This window comes from Cataglyphis hispanica, chromosome 4 (genome assembly GCF_021464435.1).
Source record: "Cataglyphis hispanica isolate Lineage 1 chromosome 4, ULB_Chis1_1.0, whole genome shotgun sequence".
Lineage (NCBI taxonomy): Eukaryota > Metazoa > Arthropoda > Insecta > Hymenoptera > Formicidae > Cataglyphis > Cataglyphis hispanica.
In genome coordinates, this window is record NC_065957.1 from 12,286,723 (window position 1) to 12,311,939 (window position 25,217).

At 34.1% G+C, this 25,217-nt stretch overlaps 1 protein-coding gene and 1 long non-coding RNA gene across 4 annotated transcripts in view; both read right to left on the bottom strand.

The window, feature by feature from the left end:
- Positions 1-125: 125 nt before the first annotated feature.
- On the bottom strand, positions 126-25,105 carry LOC126848735 (uncharacterized). Of its 2 annotated transcripts, none has more exons than XM_050589855.1 (7): positions 23,452-25,105; positions 10,329-11,054; positions 8,499-8,670; positions 6,584-6,645; positions 6,377-6,509; positions 6,071-6,176; positions 126-5,887 (listed from the first exon to the last, which is right to left on the bottom strand). In XM_050589855.1, the coding sequence occupies exons 1-7, from the start codon at positions 23,543-23,545 to the stop codon at positions 5,789-5,791; spliced, it is 1,392 nt and encodes a 463-aa protein (XP_050445812.1). In that variant the 5' UTR covers positions 23,546-25,105; the 3' UTR covers positions 126-5,788. The 2 variants fall into 2 exon arrangements, with proteins under 2 accessions (XP_050445812.1, XP_050445811.1); XM_050589854.1 differs by having other exon boundaries at positions 6,071-6,179; positions 23,452-25,104.
- Positions 126-25,217, bottom strand: part of LOC126848736 (uncharacterized) — a 91,696-nt gene continuing 66,604 nt past the window's right edge. For both annotated transcript variants that reach the window (XR_007687304.1, XR_007687303.1), the window contains exon 2: positions 126-1,558. This is a non-coding gene — a long non-coding RNA (uncharacterized LOC126848736). The remainder of the gene's footprint in view (positions 1,559-25,217) is intronic.

A 25,217-nucleotide genomic window follows, 5' to 3' on the forward strand; every position in this document is an offset into this window, starting at 1 on the left:
AATGTTAATAAAAGAAAATATAATGAGATATAACGCGATATCTATACATACAAATATCGACATTTATGCTAATCTTAGGTTTCGAAACAAAATTACAAGTTTTTATTTTTAATATAATAATGCTGTGAGAAAGATAATAAAAGTATATTTATAATAGTAATAATAATAATAGATAATATAATATAATATAATAATAATAATAATAATAATAATAATAATAATAATAATAGTAATAATATAGATAATTTTCAACATATATATCGTAAAAGTTTCCAACCACACGAGCACGCCAAGTTAGTACATGTATTATGTATACATGATTTCTTTATAAATAATAACAATATATTTTAGATGCGATGCCGAGCAGTATAATATTTCTTTTTTTTGTTTTGTTAAAATTTCATTTGAATATTTTTTCTTTCATCAATTTATTCTGTTTTCTCTTTTTCTTCTTTTTGGCACACGCGCGTTCTTGTTTTCATCTCTAACGTTAAACAACTAATTCTTCCAGTTAATCGATGTCTTTGGTACATTATTAACATCGGACAGCATGCTACTACATGCTGTGGAAGTTTGGTATATCAGATGAGGGTACCCATCACATTGTCTGCTGTCATAAAGTGCGCTTGAAAAATATTTCCGAATTCTCGAACATTATACAGACGAGATTATTATTTCTAAGAATGTGCGAGAAATAGTGACGCGGAATAAATATTAGGATATTTTGATTTTATCACGAAATTCTGAATAAAATTCCAAGATCGATAGTATCATGTGTATGTATAAAGAGAGAGAGAATAAGGAATTAATAAAAAAAAAAACTATAAAACTGTGACGACGAATATTATTTTCGTGTATATAATGTATATGTGTGTATGTAGACACACACACACGCACACGTACGCTCGCGCGCACGCACGCACACATACGCACACATACACATTAGATTTTTATGTGAGATTTAGATTCAGTTGTGGCTTTAGAAATAAGAGATTTTGCTGCGTTTTGATATTAACTGCCAGAAAATGTATAATTTATGTCATATGTACACTATAGATTTTCAATACCGGCAGTAAATATTACAATGTAGTTTTAGTATATCTGTGCGATGCATCTGAATTTATAGGAATGAAAAATTTTTAATAATTTCAATTGGCGAAATGTATCCTTTCGTCTTAAAATACATAAAAATACGATATCGTTTAATAGTGATTATTTCTCTGTAATTAATACGGTATAATTTAAATAATGTTATTTATCCAAATTATTATGAAATAGTTGTAAAACTATCGCAAAGAAAATATAATTTTTTTGGATGACACTTTGGTGTCGTTATTTTACATGTATTTCATGTAAAATATAAAGTCTTTTTTGCGCGCGGAATACAATACGCGATGCTGTCTTATGTGCTAAAATGCCAAATCATCATTGGTACATTAATTGATCGTGTTACGTATACTCTTTTAAAATTGCTTATTATAATACTTCGTATAATCGCTGATGACGATAATGTACACGATATAAATTATAATAAAAATGACGCTCTCTCTCTCTCTCTCTCTCTTTCTCGCTTGACTAATTTGACCGAGTCAGAAAAGAAGCATTCAATGAGAGAAAAGACCAATTAACCAAAATTGGATGACACGAAAGAAACAAAAGCGTCAGGCAAGTGTAAAGAAAAAAAGAAAAAAAACGCGCGCGCGCGCGTGTGTAGATTATGTTTTTAAATTGTAATAGGAATTATAAAAAATGTTAAAAAGAACGAATAATTTTTCAACAATGAAAACTATCATAATTGATTAAATATAATAATTGGCAAATTTCTATAGGACAAATCGGAACTTATAATTTGCATTAATCCATATATACATTACATATTATACACATATTTGTTTGAAATCGTAAATATATTTCAAATGTATTATATTTTATACTATGGAAACGTAGTATACCATTTTGAGTAATATTTTTAGCCAGTTATTATTTTGTTATACATTCGTTCTTTTTTAACAAGCTTTATATACATACACATTTTAGAAATTTGTACTTTTGTGACTCTATTATTGTTTTATTGGTAAAAAATTTGTTCGAATATAAATGTAAGATTTCTAATACAAAATTTTTTTTTGTATATATAAATATCATCAAAATATCTTTAATTTATTAAGATTTATTAACTTATTAAGATACTTATTGAGTACTATGCGAAAAGTTTCTTTTTTTCTATAAGTAATCTACAAATCTTTGTCTTTGTATTGGAGGCACAAAAGAGAAGTTTATTTTGTAAGCAACAACGTGTCTTTTTAATGTAACAATAACATGTATATTCTCTTCTCAAGAGGAGATCGTGCGACCGTTTTCTCGCAGTATATACTGTGTTTCTAACGATGAAATTAATTTGTACAGATATATGTGTATATATAATCTATGTTCATTAAATCTGCAGTAATCAATTATCATATTGAATCTGGAAGGAAATGTAATATGTGCATTTGTATTTAGGACATTTGTGGTTTTATCTAGCTGCATACATTGACTGTAATTGTATGATATTAATATGTTACAGCAAATATTTTACAAATAAATCTTTTATAATTAATTTCAAACACGCGCTCAAATTAAAAACAGACAATTTTGTTCTTTCGTATCATCCGCTAGTTTTATCTGAGAAATGTGTTTTAAGTTTAAATGTGATACATTACACATTCCATTCTCAACATTTGTATCAATACTGCAATTTCACACATTCCTCCTTGAACAAGTCCTTAATGATTAGTTTTATCGATACACGTTAAACTAAGAATAATTTCTAATAATAATTAATTGTCATAATAATTAATTATATTAATAAAGCATATAATAATAGTAATAAAATAATAATAATAATAATAATAATAATAATAATAATAATAATAATAATAATAGTAATAAATTAGGAACCACGTATACAATATGAAATATGAAAAATTAAATTAGAATACACTTTTATTAATGATAACTATTATTAATGATAACTTTTATACATTAAAAAGATACTATTTGTTATATTCGTTTTGTAAATGTTTAGGCCACGCTTTCGTTTCTTTACGTTCTCTCATTCTCTCTTCTTCTGCACTAAGCAGGAATTTCGAACAGTTCGAATAGAGAGACGTTTGTGTGTCGTTGTTGTTATTATTATTATTATTAAATGTATTTCGAAGCGATGAGTGACAGATGGGTGCATGATTTAATATGAAAAACAGGAAACAAAGCATTTAGAAAAGCTGTTCTTTTATGTTCTCGAGAACACCTACAAATATATAAATTATTATTGAAATGTCGTTTAATGTCTTCAGCACCTCCTCTGTCACTGTTAGAATATACTTTGGACGAATTATATAATTATAAAAATATGCATTTCAATTTTTTTTTTTAAGCACAGCGTGATACAATAAAGTACCATGATAGGTTGTAATACAATGTAGTATGACGAAAATGTTGCTGTTATTGTAGTCAATATTATCGAAGATCCGTGATTATTTTAACATAGAATAATTCACTATTTACAAGAAGCTGAAATGACAAAGAGGCCCAGCCTCAAGCTATGTCCAAGAAAACATATTAATCCCATTCTATTGCATCTTAAAATAGCATTTCTAATGTTGCTTAAATTAGAAATCAAGTAATCTGAAAGTTGGAAGGTTCGAATAATACAAATGATATGTGTAAAAAAAATCATAAATAAATCTTATAGCAATTATGTATGTAATCAGAGAAAAATTCAAGTCTTTTTTATCTAAATAAATAAGTAATGAAACGAGAATGATGCATGATCAATATGATTGGATATAGCATTTTCTTTTATTTTGACAATATCGATTTGGCAATAATCGATATATTTATTTATTTGATGTATTATTTATTGTATAGAACAAGTACCAATAAAAAATGATTGAGATTAATATTTTGCAGAATCATACATGTACTACATATCTCATTCCACATTTACTTCATTATTTTGAAAATAAGATGAATATGGAAGATAAATGGGCGAGAAATTTTCAACTTTCTTTCTGTAAAGCACACAGACGAAATATAATTAGTTTTTCTATTATGAAATTAGTAAATTATGGGCAGCGCTTATATAAAGTCATTGAATTAATTTTTCTAGCATATTTGTTTTTCTACTTTCTACCTCTCTCTCTTTCTTTAATGACATATTCTGTCTTTTACAGATGCGTAGTTATATATAGATATATAGAAATAAAGATTGATTTCACTACTAGTATATCATTGCGTGTATATTCCATATGCCTAAGATTTATTTTAAACAATATTTCATTAAGAGCAAAGTGTGTTGAGAAAATATTTTGTCAATACGTAACAATAAACGTCGGATGGCGATCTGACGTCGATAGATTTTTCTAACCAATTATTAAATAGATAGCATATTTATTTTGAGCGGCAAAATGTATTTCATATGCGCTTAGGAAACTATTGCTTTCTGGTAAGACGTCGGATTTATATAATTTAAATTTAAATCCTAGAGACTTCTACATATAAGACACATATGTTCATTATTAACCCTTTGATACTAATGGTACGATTAATCACGCATTCACAAAGATTATTTTGGAGGAGCCTATTATAAGCATACAATGCAAACTATAGTAAAATCGCAATGTATTAGATGTTCGCAAGGCGAATGTCGCGAGATATCATAAGACGCGTTCCATTTAACGACCGCAACGCTCACGAGCATCATTTATCTTTGTTTAACTTTTGTTGAATGACAAGGATGAAATGATATCGTGAACGTTGCGGACGTTAAGTGGAATGCGTCTATAATTCATTGATACATCATTATCCAGGGGCAAATCAAGTCTTTTAGTGTTTGTTGTCAAATACGGATAGCATGTACCAAGCATCAAAAGGTTTTATCTTGTCTATTATTAGCGATTTTCGGCTATCAATTTCGTGTTTTACGAGAAGATTTGTTTGTTACTAGCGTGTCAGCGTCCTGCGCTCATAATAACACAGCGATCTGTCGTTGAACGACGCTCGTCGCGGATGTAAGACAGATAAACGAGTCATTCTATTTGATCTTTTCCGATCAAACGTATCGAAGCTACACGTCTTGCTTTCTTACGAAAGAGAGTAGAAAGGCACTACTTTTACAACTGATGCATGTATCTCTCTTTTTCATTTTTTTTTATCTTGATAATGACTTGCTACAATACTAAACGCGATATTAAGATTTGCATGAAGACAATATTCGATGGTACCTGTCACTTTCAAAAAAATAATACGGAAATATTTTTTCTCGAACATCACATTTCTTGTATGCGAGGTATTTTTCATTATTTTCTTTTTTTTTCAATCAAAAGATTTGATCCGCGAATGAATCATTGAGATACTCGTTGGAAGGAATTCACGCGGTAATCGACGAGCGTCGAACGTCCCTTCGAATCAAACTCGGGGAACTCGAGTGCGGCAATACGGGAATGTCTCGACACGAGGATCGAAGGGAGCCGATATGCGTCGTCTCGGTACATGTGTCATCAGCTCAGAAATTGTATTCAACGTACTTGACTCGCTTTGTTTTCTCAGCACCGCGTTAAGATGTTTTGAATCAAATGGATATTGCCAACAAGTTCGCTACTAAAAGCTACTAAAGGCCGCTGCTATCTCGAGATATATCTCTTACTATCATCGATATTTATTCGACGATATTTCGTATGTTTCGCGTGTTGTCGATAATGAATCGTCGCAGCGGAACGCGTCGTATGTGGACGCGTCAGGTAGTTTGCTATTGACTCGGATGCTTACTTTCGCTGATGGATGCCATCCTCATTGATTCCGCTTCTGAGCAATTCCAGCTCGGCATTCTCGTCTGCTCTATCGTCGCCTAAAGAAATATTCCAATTATTATTTTATAATATATTATTTAATATATTATTTTTAATAGATTATTATTTTTAATATATATAATACTTTAATCAAAGTTGCAAGTCGATTAGGATTTCGCATTTATTCGAGTTTATATTTCGATAGCCGAGCTTATTAACTCGATTCATCTTTTTTTTCTTACCGAGCTGTTAGGATTCTTGGCCATAAAGATCATTAGAGAGCGGCTGCGGTTGCTAAACGGCCTCAGCTCTAGATCTCGACCAGGACCGTCTACCGTGTCGACGTTACTGCTGTAGCGAAAAAAAGAAGAAAAAAGCCAAATGTAAAATACTCGCTACAAGTAAGTATATAGAGATTCTTTATTCTCTCTCTAGATGACGTCGTAAAGGCACAAACTTTCTTGAAAACAGTGCGACTGGCGTAAATATATGCCAAAAATTCATGCTACGAATGGAAATGACAATGATAATAATAAACGATCAATTACCTCGATCGCAATTCCTTTTGTTTTCGCTTACAATGAATGTAAGCCGCTATACAAATGATAACGACGAGGAATACTGCTATTGTGGCACCACCGGCGATACTGGCTGTCTCCAGCATTACTCGTTGCCGTGAGGCTGTCAAGGAGAAGGCGTCATTTTTATTTTATACTTTGCAAATGAAATGTTCAGAAAAAGAAATCTATACTTACGCAAATAGGAACCATCCAAATCTTTAAATTCGCATCTCTGCCCGATATATCCATTCGCGCATCTGCGAAGTAAAATATCACAAGTTTAATTACATTGTCGGTATACATATCACGCGTTTACGTTTTCCCCTTTTTCCGGGACAAGTACCGGACAAACAATGAAGAAGCATGCAAATTTCAACTATTTTCATTATCAGATATTCATCAGATAAATGTATATACATATATCAAGTGTATTAATTAAGTAATTAAATAATTAAAATATATTTAGACTTATATATATTTATAAACGAAAAATGTTAAGGCTTCAATCTATGCTTGATTTATTACACAGATTTGTTTATCGGAATGCGTAATCATACGCCGATAAAAGAGATTTTTACCATTTTTCACCATTTTATTAAATGATATAATAACTTGACCCTTGCTGGAAAAAACCGATTAAACATGAATATATACGTTTATATGCTTTCACGAGTGAATTTTCTCAATATGAATAGACGAGCATATTTGTATGACGATAACTGTGTGTGCGTGTTTATGTATTATATTTGCGCATTTACTAGTTTTTAGTGAATTATCATTTCTACATGATACTATATATGTATATTACGTGCTACGTTTTTCCTTCCTACACTCGCAGCATATGTTATATACATGCTATTATTATATACTTTTGTCGTATGTGTACATATATGATGATAATATACTCTTCGCGCAAAGGTGACATTGCGATTAATTGCGCGGTTTCTGTTTACATTTTTACTTTTAGGATTATCAATAGGAGCGCATGATCAACATTGTTCCTCCACAGTATATCTCTTGATCGCTTAATCCTCAATCACAATTTATTTTACTGTTCGTGTAAGAAAAAACGAAAACTTGTTTGTAAACGTAATTTTTTTTTTCCACTCAGCCTTGACGTTACAGAAAACTGCGTAGATATAATCATAACTGTTAATAAATGAGAATCTATAACTGCGCAAACCTATTTTTTATATTTCTACAATTTGATTAAATATTTTTAAATATAAACTTGATTAATTTATCTTTTATTTAGTTTTAATTTATTTCTCATTTATCGCAATTATCGCACAAACTCTATATCGCGATATTTATTATTTAAATAATCATGCAATTTTTCCATTTTCGCTATTTCAACTTTTGCGATGAAAAATTAAATTGAAAGCGGGAGACGGCAATTCGATTCAAGGCGGCAGATCGCGGTCGACAAAGCAAACACCGTGGGAAATGGTAAGGTTGAGCGAGCACAATGTGCTCTGCTCCTCGATATTATTCCGATATTAATCCGATTACTCGATAGACTTTTCCTCTCTCTCTCTCTCTCTCTCTCTCTTTTACAATATTTAATCGGCCCACATCCCGTCAATTTATAAACTTATAATATCAAATTATAATACGTGAAGCGTACATTTTTATTAAAAAAAAAAAAATTGTCGATAGAAAAAGAAAAAACGGAAAAATATATAGAGAGGATAAGCTCGGGAAGAATACGACAGGCGTCAAACTCCTGGAGAGAGTGTCGATCAAATACGAGCCGACAGGAATTTCGACGTACGTGTTGAGGTCGTGTAGTCAAAGATTAACGGATAAACGACGCAAACGGTGCCGTCTCCCTTGGTGGCTTTTTCGCTTAGAATCGCCGCAATTGTTGGCGACGGTTGCACAGTAAGACGCTCGACGGACTAAGCCATTAATACTTGTTCCGTACGCGCTCCTGCATATATATCGACACATTTTCCAAAATTCCGACTATTATTATATCGCTGTCTGTAAGAAATTTCACTAAAAAATGGCAAATGGAAAAAGTTGCAGGTGGAATTTTAATGTGAATTTATCGTTAGCTGATGCTATCGATGACTCACGCGTTGAACAAAGATAAATTCGTACTTACAAACAGTTGTACAGGAGGGAGTCGACAATTTTAACGGTGAAACACGTGGCACCGTTCAAGCAATACCAATCTGCGTAATCCTGCGGACACGTATACATGTGGAATGTGATGTTCGGCCGATCCGTCGGCGTGGGCGGCCTTGGTTTTGGCGTTGAGCGCGACGAACAGGCATCTGTTGAAATCAAATAGAAAATGTACGCACAATTATTAAATATTATACTATAATTGGACTATACTATATTATACTGCATCTCTGCGTTTTTATGTCTCTTTTACATTAGACATTGCGCACGAATGGACTGGAAGATGCTTTATAGTTATGGAAAGAAGAGATTCCTTTAAAGAATTTGCCCGCTTTAAAAATATATATAAATATACATACTATAAATAGAGAAAAAGTACAATTTTTTTTTTGTTTCTCAAGTAATTTTACCGTTATTATATTATTACTGTATTATTCGGCCAAATTTTGCATTTTCAATAATTCCTATATTCTCTTATACATGGATGATCGTACTATAGTTGTATCAGATACATATGTGCGTGTATACACCTAACAAAACTAATGATCCTACACGTATAAGCGTTCAGCACCATTATTGACACGAAAGAGTAAGCGAATGATGGGTTGAATAGGCGCTTTAGGAATTTGTCGGCTTTTCCAGGCTCGTTGAGCACAATGGATGGTTCCTTTTCGTTTTCTTCCACCCCCTCTCATTTCGCTTTCGCTTCCAACATAGCTACGCCGCACGCGGCCACCCTGGCGCGTGAAGAAAGAACGAGGGAGGGCGAGAGGGCGCGTGCATCTCGTAGGCGCGAGACTGTACACAAAGCTGCAAAGTATGGCAAAGGCGGTAAGGGCGGCAAAGGCGGCAAAGGTTGCATCTGTCCTGCGCGTGGCTGCTGCCTGTCACCTGTTGTAATTTTACAATCTGCCGTTTCCGCACTCTCTGAGCTGTCATATATGACAACTCTTTGCAATCTCTATATGTTTTGTAACTCAATATTTTTTTATTCTTCTTCTTTTTCACTAATTTCTTCTTTTTTTTTTCACGGCTCTGTGCGTGTCTGTTTTTAATTTTATTCGGCCAAGATTTCGAAACTACGCAATTGATTCGTCAAATCGTATCAATCGATTCATCTACAATGATACAGTAATAGTAGTAATGATTAAATTAAATGATTAAATAACAATAGGGATAGAGATCGAACGATAAGCGCAAATGTATCCAAGAAAGATAACATATCTGACAATAAGAGACAAAGTTAACGGAACATCTTTGTACAATGCATAATTGTAAGGCGATAAGGAGGCGCGTAAGGAAGAGGAAAATGGATAACGATACTCTACGTCGATTATCTCGTCGAGTTTACGTCGAGACCAGGTGCAATGTGACGCGCAAGTATTATTATATTACACACATTTGCTCGGGCGCGTCGTCTGGCACAAGTCGCGTATAAAGTAAATGTTTTTTTTTGTCACGACAGCGCGGGCTTTATTTGGCACGAAAGTACTCCATACGATGGCATCTTTGTTCGCCGCGATACATTTATAAAAAAAAAAAGAGAGAACCGCGACAGATTGTAAGATTGTAAAGCGATATAAGGATAATAAATCTTGCGGAGAGAAAACGTGAGCGAGATCAACATAATGTAATGTAAAAAAATATAAAGAGATACTTATGGTTTTTACGCACATGCATACTAATATAATTTAAGACAGATTTTTCAAAATATTCGAATAAGTTTCTCTTTCTAAGAGTGTCGCATTTTTATCGCAACTAAAATATAAAAAGTATATATTAAATATAGAATATACATTGTACCAACCTGCTATACCAAACAGAGTGTAGGAAAGTAGTAATATCGTCGCAAAGTAGGGTGGAATTTTGCATCTTCTCGCCATGGCAGTGACGACGGAGGGGTTAGCGATGGTAGTGGTGGTGGTGTTGGCTGTTGTGGTTGTGGTGGTCGAGGTTCGTATGAGAGACTGTACGGTCGTCGTCTCGGTTTGATGAACCTCGACATGGTCGGCATCGACACGAGCGTTAACGTCGCCGCTCCTGCAAGATCGCCGATCATAGAATCGCTGATGAAGACGAGGATGGAAACGTTCGAGATCATCGTTGCCGTCGTCGTTGTCGTCGTCGTCGTCGTCGTCGTCGTCATCGTCGTCGTCGTTGTCGTCATCGTCGCTCTCTTTATCGTCGTCATTCTTTTCCTCATCACTGTCATCATTATCCTTATCGCCGCCGTTGTCATTGATGTTATCGTCCTCGTCAGTGTCCCTTCGATGGTGGTACCGTCGACGCGATGGATGACAATGATTACGGTAACGAAGATGGTGGAGGTGAGACGGTGAATGATAATGGCGGTTAGTAATACCGCTATCGTCACACCAAACTTTGCCCTTTGCCACCAGCGGCGAGTTAATCTCTTCGACTCTTATCCCTCCGTATCTTGTATCGTTAACTTCTCCTTCTTGCGTTTCCTCGATAGTACTACCACGGGCTCCACCACCTGGGCCAGAACTCTGGCGCACGTGCCGCCGCTTTCCTGAAACCAGATACCCATCCGGGCGGCCATTTATAGTGTGTTTTATCTCGGGCGAAGACTTTGGGATCTAGCGAGCTAAGCACCGGGCCTACCAGACACCGATGGCAGTAGGATACGACGGCTGTTGTACTATGCCGTGCTGGGAGCGCCCGATTCAATTGTCAGTGTAGAACGCGCTCTTTATATATATATATATATATATATATATATTTTTTTTTTTTTATTCAGCCGCTCTTGCGCGATCGTTTCTACTCTCAACCGTGCAACCGTGCGCACTTTTAAGCGAATGAAACAGAAACACAGAGACAGAGACAGAGAGAAAAAGAGATACACGAAGATAGATAGATAGATAGATAGATAGATAGATAGATAGATAGATAGAGAGAGAGAGAGAGAGAGAGAGACGGGGAGGGGGGGGGGGGGGGGCAGAGGAAAGAAAAGGAGAAGATGGAGAGAGCTACAATTTTTTTTCGGCAATTTTTTTGGGAAACGTTATTATTTTTAACGTAGTTATTGTGTCATCAATTATCGGCAATCAAATAAAATACTTATTTCATAAATTCATATTTTAACATGTTATGATAATTTTTCTATCGAAATGGAGGCGTACAATCGAATAAAATTGATGCTAATCGAATAAAATTTAGCGTATACGCGTATTGTATTCGAGACGTAGAGAGACATAGTCTTAGAATTGATTAATGTGACCTTGTTCCTATAATAAACACGTAGTAATTGGCGGCGCCGCACACATAGATTCTAATAATCCCGAGATTTTCTTCTTTTATATTATGCTACGAAAAAATGACGAGAATTAGCAATGTAAATCGCGCTGTGCAAGATTCTTCCAACGTGAATTTTATTCAAGAGTTACCATTAAATAGAAAGCCAAGCGATCAGATTTAAGCATTTATCCGGTATTCGACGCGATGCTTTTTTGAGAAATCTTATCACATCCCGTGTTTCTATCGTGATTCATTCGACTTTGATTTACGACGATATGGATACAAGATATGGATTGTGTAAATAATAGATAGCGACCGAGGCAACTTGTAGAAAAGGAGAAAACTATCGAAATCGAAATGATTTTCCGTCAATTATGCGACGCATTATTCATTAGACACGAGCGAGTGCGAAACTCTACGTCAGGTCAAGTGTGACGTCAATCGCCGTTCAAATATTCAATCGTCAACTAATTAGTCATATCGACTATTAGTTGTATCGATATTTATTACGCTAGTTTCAAGAATTCTCAGATTGAGAGGACTCGAGAGATGTATCTCGACAATAAATATATTATAAATTATATAATGTGAATCACTAGAAATTATCTTCTAAGATATCTTCTTTTATATTTTAATCTAAGACATTTTGATATTAAATATAAAATAGCTTGCAAAATATTTAGTAATATAAAGAAAATAATTGTTTTTAAGAAAAAGTAGATAATTATTTACAATATGTTTTTTTTAATCATTTTTTTTTTTACACAAATTGATTCATCTCATTATTCTGTGCATAAAAGTACTACGGTAAGATTATCAAAAACTAAACGTTTTACGAAATATTTTATATCAAACTATATATTTTACGAGATATTTTATATCAAAATGTCAGATTAAGATATAAAATTAACTCGAAAAATATTAATGAAAAATACTTTATTATATTATTGAGAGGGTCTCAATATCGGCTATAAGAATATGCAATAAAAAATAGGAGATTCCATTAAAAAAATTTAAGATAATCCAACATTTTTTGGCCCCACCATCTAAATACTTAGAAGGCAATTTCTAGTGACTCACTCTGTATAATATGCGACCAAGATGTACGATTTACGAGTGTATTCACTTTATTTCTACGATCAAAAGTAATTTTTTATGTTAAACGAAGAACACATTTATACTCATATAACATTGTTCCTCAGAGTTGAGCAAGTATGCACTCGATATGTTTAAAATAAGTAATGGTTAATGGCGATGTAGAGAGAAGCGTACTGTTCTAGTCTATATGGTAAGTTAAGTACGACCCACGTTCTCTCTTCCTGATAATTGGCTATTTCCCTGCTCTGCTCGTGTCACATCTTGACTCGAGCTTAAACCTCTCGCCGTTTCTCGACCGACTGGCAAAATAATTCTTAACGCGAATCGCGAATCGTGTCTTGAATTGGGTTATTTTCTAATTGCACGCTTCTTAGCGTAACATCCGCTCACGCTTATGTTTTGCGCTGCAGTCTTGAGCAGTGAATATTATTTTAACGAACAAACAATTTTTATTTTTCTATTCGTATCTATAAAAGATTCATCTTAAAAGTTATAGATAATGAATGTAAAAAAATGTAAATGCGCAACAGCTTAATTGAAAATAAACTTGAGAAATTCGTTAAAAATATAAATCTGACAATGCTGACAGCTTGCAGCTTATAAAGAGAGACTCGATGTCAGATGTAGCGTGAGAAAAATCAAACGGAATCAATATCATTTTCAATTTTCCGTCGCGCATTTGTTCGTTAATTACCTATAACCTATGGAGACGCATGATCGGTATGATGGCAAAAATGTCCAACGGTCCACACACACACACACACACACACACACACACACGCATACGCGACAAGTTGGTATATCACATATCTTTTAAAAGTTACAACTACTAACGAATAAAGAAGAAAGGTGAGGGGCGGAAATTTTCCGGATAGAAGGGTCTCGAATAGCAGCGAGACCGGTCCGGTACCAGCTGCGACTAATCTAAACACGGAAATTCACAAGTTTGGATATGTTACATTGATGTAAAAAATAAAAAGACAAGAATATTTTTGTTTGCCGCATATTTGCTTTATAAACTATAATCCAATTCCAACTCTTTGTAAGTTTAATTAAAATTTCTTTTTTTTTTTCCGATGATAAAATTTGCGCAGTGAGTGGGTGTATCACAATTTTCAAAGTAGGAGAGAAAACGCGCAGCCGGTTCTGCCAGATGGTCAATGAATCTACGATATCATCGATAGAAATTTCCGTCGGGTCGGAAATAATCTATAATCATCATTTGTTTATTATCCCTTATCGTTTCTCACATATCATACTACGCTAATCCGCATCTCGCGATCGCCGATTATCCAGATAGGGAGAAAATTATTTGCAAAATTATCTCTTGTTACTTCTTCATTTACACATAATTTCGAAGAAAGCAATTTTTGTAATAAAAATCCGTCCTATCTCGAGAAAAGAGAATATTGTGTAAAAGTATCATACTTGCTATCATACTCTCAAAACTTTTCAAAGTTTTTTTAATTCCCCCGTCCTCTCTCTCTCTCTGAAAGGGATGCTAATTGAGATCGCGTATCGAAGCGAGAGAAGCGAAAGGATCGTTCTGATCGATTGATACGGATGAAAAAAAGCAACGCGCGCTCTCTCGATAATATAACGCTGGATTAGAGCAGGACGTATCTTTTCTACTCGATAGACCTCGGGGCTCGGGGCACTCATAGGCGGGGCCATGCGTCTAAAGAAGACGGACGGGATCGCACATGTCCACCTCGTCCACCTCGTCCACCTCGGGTATTCATGTCGGTATTCATGGCGAGCAGCTGCCGAATGCACTTCAACACCATTACCTGCTTTTCGCAACGCTCACTCGCGAGGCGACCATATCCTGGCCGTCCTGGCACGCGCCTGCTTCTACCATCTTTCCACGTTACATTACATGCCATTATGCTGTTACTGCTACTGCTAATATCGCTAGTATCGCATTCTGATACCATACGAACGTATGACACGATTGATTAATAAGTCTCTCTTCTTCTTCATTTATCTCTTTGATCGTTTTTGTGATGTAAGAAAGCTATATAAAAGTAAAAATTTAGAGCAACGAATTAAATAAAAATAAAAATATATAAGCGATATATTACTCACGTTTGCGCGATTGCATCAAAGCCGGTTACTGCGTGGTAATTACTTCCGGATTTCACTGTATTCTCACGCAAATGTTTTGTGCACCGGCATACGGTACGTATTAAAACTCGAAAGTTAAAAATGTCATGGCATTCAGCAAGGCATGCGAGTATTACTAGTGGAAATAAATCTTTGATCAAATTTCAAATCTTTCTCTCTCCCTTTCTATATGTATATATATATTCCATTGACCCTATTCTACATTTAATATATCCACCTTTAAACTTACGATGACGTGTATGAAATTGCAAATTATATCATATAACTTTGTTATCTTGTTTGTTCATAGTGTCTTATAAAATCTTTTTTAATTCGAGATAAATTATCGATTTATCGGGCATAAACTCGCAGGAAACAAGATTGTCGTGTCATGGAGAAGCATCAATCTTTTAAATCAATTTAATTAATGGTAACGATGAACGAGTAAGCGATATTTCCAACTTTTATTATACATTTACCATGTTTCGTAGTTTTGTATGGATTTTCCGTAAATATAATAATATATATGAAAAGCAGATTTTTCTCTTTTTCTCTGGAGCAGTTGACTTAACGCGATGGGCTACGCACGCCGAGTATCGTTGGCAGCCGGCACATGGTCCGCATCATGCTTTTCGAAGCCGCAGATGGTTCCTCCTGTGCGCGATTATGCTTTTTTTTTTGTCGCGCATGCCGCGTGTGCAGGCGGTAAAACACATGCACTTTTCGATCATTTTTCGTCACAAAATTGATCGGTCTGTGAAAATGTTGTAAATGATGATATTCGTCGTCCTGCCATTTACGCGCTATAAAGTACATGTATAATAATAGTAATTTGTAATCGCGCCATCAATTTCATTGCTGTTACCGATATCATATCGATTTAGACAAATATTCAATTGAAATTTCGACATTCAAAATTGTCTCTATAAAATTCCATTCTCATTTGTGCAAGCAATGTGCAAATGATAATGTCATTTTTAACATTAGTTTAACACTTGATTAAATTCGACACGCGCGGGGCACGCATTAATATCTTATAGCCAATCTCCAAAGAGTTTAGCTGACTCAGATATTCGTCATTTAAAGAGAGCTCTAATAACAATTTAAATTTAATGATATTCTTTTTCGAGTATTTCTTTTCGAGTGCTCGCTACACGAACGGAGAATAATTGTTTCGCGACCGAAAGAAAAGAATTATAGCAAACTAACAAACGGGAGTATTATTGAATGACATTTGGATCGATCAGCAATGCAATAACGATGGACAGCGGCGGTATATAAATGAAACAAAAATTACATCTTTCTTTTTATTTTTCACACTACAAAAATGATATAAATGATGTAAATATATAGAGAGAGATTGTACTTTTTTTATAAAATAATAATAAGTTTTATATTTTAATTGTTTCGTTATTTTCTTTGTATTTTTAAAAATGCCAGTGTTTTGTTGAAAATTCTAATTAATTTGTTTTTTTAGCGAAATCAATGTTGAATTATTTCAAAGTTATAAGTTTATACGCTCAACAGAATATAAAAAAAAAAAAGATCTTGTCTTGATTTTCATTCAAGTTATTATAAATGTATCAATCAAATAAAATATAAATTTTTTTTTAAATTATACATGTTAAATTTAAAAATATGAAGAGAGCAATTAATTGATAAATTAGATTGAGACTGAAAAGAAAATAAGAGCAAAAACTTATGAAAAGATTGAGTCTTTGTAAAAATTTTTTTTCAATAAATATTATTATTATTATTATTATTGTGTGTGTGTGTGTGTGTGTGGCACAATTGTATATTGAGATAATTAAATGGCGGGAAGACTAAAGAGAAAATTCTACTCGGTATTATATACAGGACCAAACAAAAATACATAGACGCGCGCTGTTTCCTTTTCTTCATATAAATACATTAAATTTTCTATATAGTATAGTATAGTATTCCGATAATAAGCTACAAGAGATTTATGATTTTGTGAAATCTTGTTTAGAATTTTACTTATGATTGTATTCTTATATTATACTTCTCTTTTTAAATTATCTACAACATTAAAAACGCCGCGATTTTTTGACATATTTAACATTGTTCTATAATTCTGCATATAACTCAGCATTCTATATACTCTCATTAATAATAGTAATTTCAATCACAGAACAAAATTACATTATTTTGCAATTTAGTTGATTGATTATCGATTGTATCGTTTATAAAGATGAGACGGCGACTATCTCCTACAATGTGAGGATTATTATATGTTAAAAAATAAATAGACTGAGCGTTAGTAGGATAGATTTTAATCATAGAGAATAGATAATAAAAACTTATGGATGGCTGACGTTATGCAATTCACAGATGCAATTCACTATTGATCCATGATTGGAAATAAACAGAGTTTATTATATTATATTGTGTTATAATTATTTTTAAAATTACGAATAGATCGATTGAATGATACTTTTAATTAATTAAAATTCAAACTTAAAATTTTTTTCACAAATTTCCTTCCACATATAGGCTATCTCTCTCTTCTTAAAACGGTATTATTAGATATCTCTGAAGCTACTTATTCCTGAAAAGATATTTTGCAATAAAAGTCTTGGGGAATATTTTATAATTAGCACAGTTTTTGCTAGACAAAGATCGCGATTTGAAATTTGAAGAGCACATCTATTTTTTTTTAAATAAATCTCTATGATTTTTTTACGTGTATTAATTTTCCTATATTAAAATCATGTCATTTATATTAAGATGAAATCATCAGAAAAATATTAATTTACAAGATATTACACAAATTATTTTGACATTATTGCGATATAAAATATTTAATAGATTGTGTAATCATTATTCTATTGAAATATTTGTTACATTATTCACAAACAATCAATAGAATCAATGATAATCTTTATACCTACAAGCACAACGCTACGCACACAATGCATAATTGCATTTTTTTTTAATGCAATTTTCGATATAAATTTATTCATCTCATTCTTTTGTATATAAAAATATTAAGAGATAAAATCAACAAACGAGTAAACACACTCTTTATGAAATATTACATATTTTGTCATTCACAATGTTAAAATAAAAACAAATGTTGTAATCTTAAAATAAAAATAAGTTTTATTTCATAAATTCAATGAGAGAGAGAATAATATTAATACTTTTAAATATAAAAGGAAAAAATAGAATTTATATTCAAATCTCGCAATTTCTAATCTTTCATCTGAAACAAAACTGTGCTAATCATGTCAACTATGCTAATTAAAGTGCTCTTATTACCATGCTCTTGATACATGAAACTATTTTTTCGGAAATAGTTTTGGAAATATTCAAAGTCCTGCAATTTTTTTGATCGTACGAGAAAAGTGTTGAAATTATATACATTGCGCATTAATAAAATCTTAAAATGAGAAAGTTTTGAAGTAATTATTAGGAATACAAGGGCTACGCCAAATATCGATTCTCGGTAAAATCGAAATGGATATGGAAGCCCGAAGAATGTTGGAATTTTCTAGTAGTCGGGTACAAGGAATATTATGGGGACACCCTCACAGCACCTATTATAAACTTATACTAATATATTAGAGGATCGACGCGGTAATATGAAGATGAATAAAAATTAGGCTTGAAATTAAAATTCTTATATGGAGACGTAAATTTATTTAAAATAAAAAACGAGAGATTTTAATCGATGTAAAACATATAACAATCAAACCGTTGAAATATTATTTCATAAAATCAATTTGCTATCGATTCGAATATTCCTCGAATATTTGTATTTAAGTAGCAAAGAATAAAAATCGCGCGATAAATATGAGTTTGAATAAGGAAGAATATATCTCAAAGTGATGAAAGAAATTTGGTTATAGACTAAAATAGAGGAAGGGGAGAAACGAGCGCCAAGCTGAATCGAGCCGAACCGAACCGAGCCGAGCTGAACGACCGGTCTCTTCAGGAGGGAGTAAAGTGGCAGCTAGAGGGTGGTCCCGTCCTATGCTACACCACGAAACACCTGGCATTTCTACGTTTGTTCCATACTCTCGCCCTCGTATCGTCTCGTGCCTCTCGATCCTTGTCATATTACCCCAAACTGCATAAGCACGCTCCCTCTCGCCCCCTCCCTCAGTCCCTTTGTCTCCCGTTAGCACGTCTTTGCGTTATATCCGCCGTTATGGACCAAATATCTATATCCGACAATACCACTCCATCGATCCAGCTGTGACGGAATAGGATAGTACTCACTTGAATGGCAGTTGAATGGGATTTCACTTTTCTGCTCATTTTATATCTAAATCTTGGCAAAGTTATATACATACACATATATGAGAGAACAGTGAGTGTGTTTTGTCACGCAAATTCAATAAAATGATCGAAATGACAATCGATATATCACATCGGAATTGTAATTATATCATTTCAATTATATCGTTCGTCAATCGAATACTTTTTTCTAAAATAAGATGATGAAAAAGTTTGCATATTATTTATCATAATTAATTATTTTCTATTCTTAAAATTAGGATGATGCTGTATTCCCCTTCTTCCCGCCTCATACTAATTTTATACACTGAGTTTGACAAAATCGAGATCTGTCAAACGATATATTTTGTAAGAAATAATTTCGATTTATTTCAGAGCATGTGCGTATATCTTTATTGATTTATCTATATATTTATATCGCGAAACAAACTGTCAACTTTTAGTAACAATGAAAATTCTTACATAATTTTATGTTATTCAATTATCATTTTATCGATTAGATATCAGAAAGATATATATTTTAAATTGTACATGGTAATTCTACATAGTATTTTTTACGTATTATTGTATTTACATTGATAAACAAATAATTTGAATACACACACACACACACACACACATATGCCCTAAGGAGTACATACGCGGAAAAAAAAAATGTTGAGTGGCCTGCGATAAAGACGGGAGAAGGAAGACTTTTAGTCTCTCATAATTAGAATTTTCATCTAACAATAAGATCTTTATTTCCAAGTTAACTCTCTAATTTTAATATGACCAAAATAGTCCACATTATGAAACGTCATTCTATCTTGCTCGTTTTTATTCCCATCTCACTCTTATTCGAAGAAAAAGTTTAAATGAGCTATTAACAATTATGAGTCAGGCTCTAAAAGGTAAACAAGTTTGTGTGTCCCGATTAGATTAACCCCTTATTCCGAACAATTAATCTAATAATCGATTTAATAATCAAAAAAAGAAGAAAATCGCCGCAATTAAATGTAAGAAATAAAAATAGAAATTCAAAGATATGAAGAGAAAGTGAGAGAGAGAGAGAGAGTGTTTATCACATGTTTTCATCATACAAACATTGATCATTTTTTTATTTCTTTTTATTTCAGTTTGAATAAATTTGGATTTGATCGATTTTTGATACATTTTTCCAGGCGCTGTTTAAAATCATTAAAAGCATGCCAGATTTTCGAATAGAAAAACTTTTTCTATTACTCCTTGAAAAGTTTTTATTCGAGTAATAAAATAAAATTATTGAATTTTTTTATTTTTTACTCTATCGTCTCGAATAATAAAGAATAATGAAAATATTAAAACTTTTAAGAAAACTACCATCTACATTTCTCGAAAAAACGTATGTGTTCTAATTATGTTTCTAAAATTTATTATGTACTAAAATACGATGTGCATAGATTTGAATAATTTTGCGGCAAAAGTCTCTTCGATTAATCCATATCGTGTAATATTCCAATGTAAATTAAAGCCGACATTAAATATGTAATATTTTATGTACTATTTGCCATCAGGGACAGCTTTGACTGTTCCGTGTAAAATTTCAGACGATCGTTTGCACGCACGCACGCACGCATGCACGCACGCACGCACGCAAATGCTTATGCTTACGTTTTTCTTACTATTGTTTTGTCCATCTTATATGCGCCATCCATGTTAGGTTATACATGTTTAAAAGATAATATATATATAATTTTTTTAAATATATGTACGTGTTTTCAAACTGTAACTCTTTTCTATGTCATAATCTTTTAAATTTAAATCTTTTAGAACGTGTGTAGTTTTTAATTTATCGTCAAACAATATATTTTATTTTTTTTTTAAAAAACAAATTTCAATTTTTAAAAATTATTATAGATTATAGAATATAAATAAATTACTGCGTATATTATTTCCTTTATCAAGCTATTCAATTGCCGATGCAAATTTTCAATACAAGACTATACTCAGACGAAAAACGTGCGTAAAAACGTGTTTTTTGGAATTTTTTCGTTACTAATTCTCGTCTCACTTACATTATTGATGTTTATACGACCTTATACACATGTAATTATCGCAATTATATCGTCTTATACCGCATACATACATATAGTATAAAAAAATAATTTTTTTGTCGCGTATCTTGTGTTCGAAAGAGAATAAACTTTTGCTACGTAGATTCGTTCTAAACTTTATAAAATGCGATAGTTATTTCTGTTAAGAAGAACGAAACAAATCATAGCATTGTTTCTACAAGTTTAAAAAATAAAATTCTGACAAGATTTTAATAAGAAAATTGGTAGTTTAGAGTATTTGTATTAGCTAGAAATAAAAGCAGAGAAATGTAATGTTCTAAAATCATTATTACTTAATTTCGTGTACTTTTTATTCCATTATCGTATACCGTCAGTCTGTATATTTTGAGCGATTTGTATTCAGGCAATTTCGTTCACAGTCGAAAAATAACATGCGATAAATGCTCCTTTAAATATGTGACACACAACTATATCGATTATTTCATTTATTCGATGATACGTGGGGGTCAATAAAAGGAAGCAATACGACTTTGTCAGTTATGTATCGTCATAATTTCGTTTATCGGAAACCTTTAATATCCAGTTTTAAAAATATCTAACTTAAATTTTGAGCCACTAACGATAAAAGTATCGTGAATACTTGACACAAATTACGAGTATCATGACATAAATTAAGAGATGAATCGAAAAAAAGAATATGCTCGAATGCTTGATAAATATAAAGCAAATTATCACAGATTATGGATATAAATTATAGATTAAAGTACGATAAGCGCTAAATTATCACTGATAGAAAAGGATAGAAAAATGTAATTACTCTTGCATATTTGTTTACAAGTATTCGCAAAATCTTGAGAATTTTGTCAAACTTTTGTTTCAATCATAAGCATACTGCGCAATTGTTTTTTAATAATAATATACAGTTAACATTTTAACAATGTTAAATACACAATTTAGGAAAAGCTTCTACAATCAATCTATATCCTCTTTCTTCTTTTTTGACATTTTTTCGCTATATTCTTTTTTTTAATAAATTATAACGCGAAAGAATATTTAATATTCCGTTTTATCGCGACAAAAGAAATATTTGAAAAGGTAGCAGAATCGATATCTGTAAAAGCGAGAAATTTTCAATCGCTTTTTCTCAATTACGCGCGCGCAGGAGTACCTAACGATTATTCTTTTACGCGATAAATATTTTATTCCTATAGTTTAATTCAATTATCGCTAGAAGAGAAGGTTAAATGTTAAAGTCTAGTGGTTAGTGACTAATGTAGGATATAGTCGGCGCGTGTGTCGTATCGCTGACATATCCACGAGGAGTAACGAAAAGGGTGTAAGAAAAAAAAATGATCGCTAGACATATATATGCGAACAGTGTCTCGCGTTCGCGCAAAGCTTTTACAGTCGTCGTCTACGCGCGCTCTTGTCCCTCTTATTCTGTCTAGACACCGCGCTCGCTATGTACGTTTACATTTAACAGCGCGCCCCACATACTATACGTGTATGCGAGATGCATGTGTCATTTCGCGTACCGTAACAGTCAACCAACGTCAAACAAAACTATGCGATATATATATATATATATTATCGTACAGGATATCTGTCAAACTTCAAACTATCGTCGATGATGGTTCAAAAAATCCTGACTGACATTATGAAAGATGATAAAGAGACGAAGATAGTCGCGAAAGGTGATTTCGAGATTTGTCGATCCTGCATTTTGCCATACGATACATCATATATTATATATACTATGCGGAAAAAAAGAAATATATATATATATATATATATATATATATATATATATATATGTATAAATATATCTACATATATTGTTTCTTTTTTTTTTTTTTTAATGTCTCACAACAATGAATATTTGACGGGCGTGGATAGAAGATAAAAGATAGAAGAGCGGGACGAAAAAATTGCAGGCACATATAAAGATTAGACGATTAGATTGTCGCGGCGGTAAAAATGAAGAGAAAGACTGTCTCTCGTCTGGTCTGGTTCGGTCTCGGGCGGAAACGTTGAATGCGTCAAAGTGTCGCGCGACACGACTACGCACCTCACGCGCACGCCTCACGCCTCACACCGATTAAAGCACTCGCGAGCGAGCGGTGCGGATGTAAATGTATATACACTCGTGCAATAATCATGTCTCGTGCTAACCTGAAAGTCTATCGATGAAACGTAGCATGCCAGTGACGGGAGGGACGTAGTGGGAAGCCGATTCAGGGAGCAGCATTCCACCGGCGATCGGCATTTGTGTTTTTCTCCCGCTTTTCCTCCGATTCTCCAGGCGCGTATTGTTTCACCCTCTTTTCTTACTGTCTTCGTCTTTTCAGGCGCGTATGGAACGGGTCAGATGGAAACGGGTATCGGCGCGTCGAAGTGAGATGGAGCGCTTCGATGCCGCAGCGAGGGGAGTGGGGACGGGGTGACGCGAGTTCAATCTAACCTAATCTGTCTCTCTCTCTCTCTCTCTTTTTCGTCCTCGTCCTCGTCCTCCTCCACCTCCTCCGTCCTCTTCTGTCGTTTCCTCGTTCACCTCCACCTTCTCCGTAAAAATACACGGCGAAAAGATTTTGCAGCGGATCGCTTCAATCTACGGCATACACGCGGCAATCTCCATTATCCGGGAATATTTCCACGGTCTCCGATTCGATCCGCTCCGGCAAGCCGGTCGCGTCCGTCTCGTAGTCCGTCGCGTATCGCACACGTACGCGTGTCGTGTGTCGTGCCGCGGTGAAAACTCCGCTAGCGAACAAGCGGAACGAGCGGTCGCGGTCGCGCTCGCGACGCGAGCGCGAGCGCGAAAACGAGGCGCGCCGTCAATCGACTAGTTGAACGGAGAGAGACGGTACGAGAGACAAGTAAATGCCCGCGCGCGACGCGATATCACGACACACCGTCGTCTGTTGCGTGCCTATTGTATATGTATATGCGAGAGACCACTACGCGCGTGGTCCATACAAGAGTGACGAAACACACGTTGACGACGATGACACGCGCGCACTCGCTTGTCCTACTGACGTTTCAGATGCCGCGCATAGTTTACCAAACAGTTTGTAACGTTGTAGAAATTGCGAACAACTTCACAGTTTACAGTTTTGCTTCGACACTGTTACTTTCCGAATGGCGCCCACTTATTACTTACCTCTATCACGCTGATATATATGATCGATTCGCGCAGAAATTTACGTATGTATATATTATTTTTTATTCTTCACGCCACAGTAACTCGTATCTTCTCTTGTTTCTCACGTGTACATACACGTATCGTATTGTATCGTATCGTATCGTATCGTATCATATTATATTGTATCGTATCGTATCGTATCGTATCGTATCGTGCTGCTCGTAACGACGATAATCTTTCTCGCATATGTCACATGTACATTTCCTTTATAAAATGCGAGTACGACGCGATACATCCGTGTCGAGAGCTACGAGGATTCGATTCGACACGCTCCTTTCCTGTTGGCAGCAACGCGCTATCGTGGTAAATGGATGCGCTGTTGTAACGTTATCGTTATTATCGCGTCGATTGTCGTTGCCGCATCTATCCCAGAAACCTTCAATGTTCGCAATGTTATCGAATGTGTCATTGTGTCTATTATCGCGAGCGAGCGAACGAAATTTTAAGCGTCGTCTTCTCTCGTGGGCCCAGACGGGCCCTCGCGGATCGTCACACGACAATCGGACACTCGCACTGTCAGACGCAAACTACGAGCGATCACGAAGGAGAATAGCCGAGCGCACTCGAACCAGTCGAGCCGTCGAGCTGCTCGAGCAACGACGGTCGACTCTAGCGCTATAACACTGACGACTGACGACGACTCGGTGAAGCAACGTTGCTCCGCGTCATCTCGTGCTCGTGTCGCGATTGGTCGAGCGCTCGCCCACTGACAGTTAACTATCCTTTACCTATGCAT

Coding starts and splice junctions, on each gene's coding strand:
- LOC126848735 (XM_050589854.1), bottom strand. CDS start 23,545: ATGCCGATCGCCGGTGGAATGCTGCTCCCTGAATCGGCTTCCCACTAC. Junction 6,510..6,583: donor TTTGGATGGTTCCTATTTGC/GTAAGTATAGAT, acceptor TCTCCTTGACAG/CCTCACGGCAACGAGTAATG. Junction 6,180..6,376: donor CAAAAGGAATTGCGATCGAG/GTAATTGATCGT, acceptor TTTTCGCTACAG/CAGTAACGTCGACACGGTAG.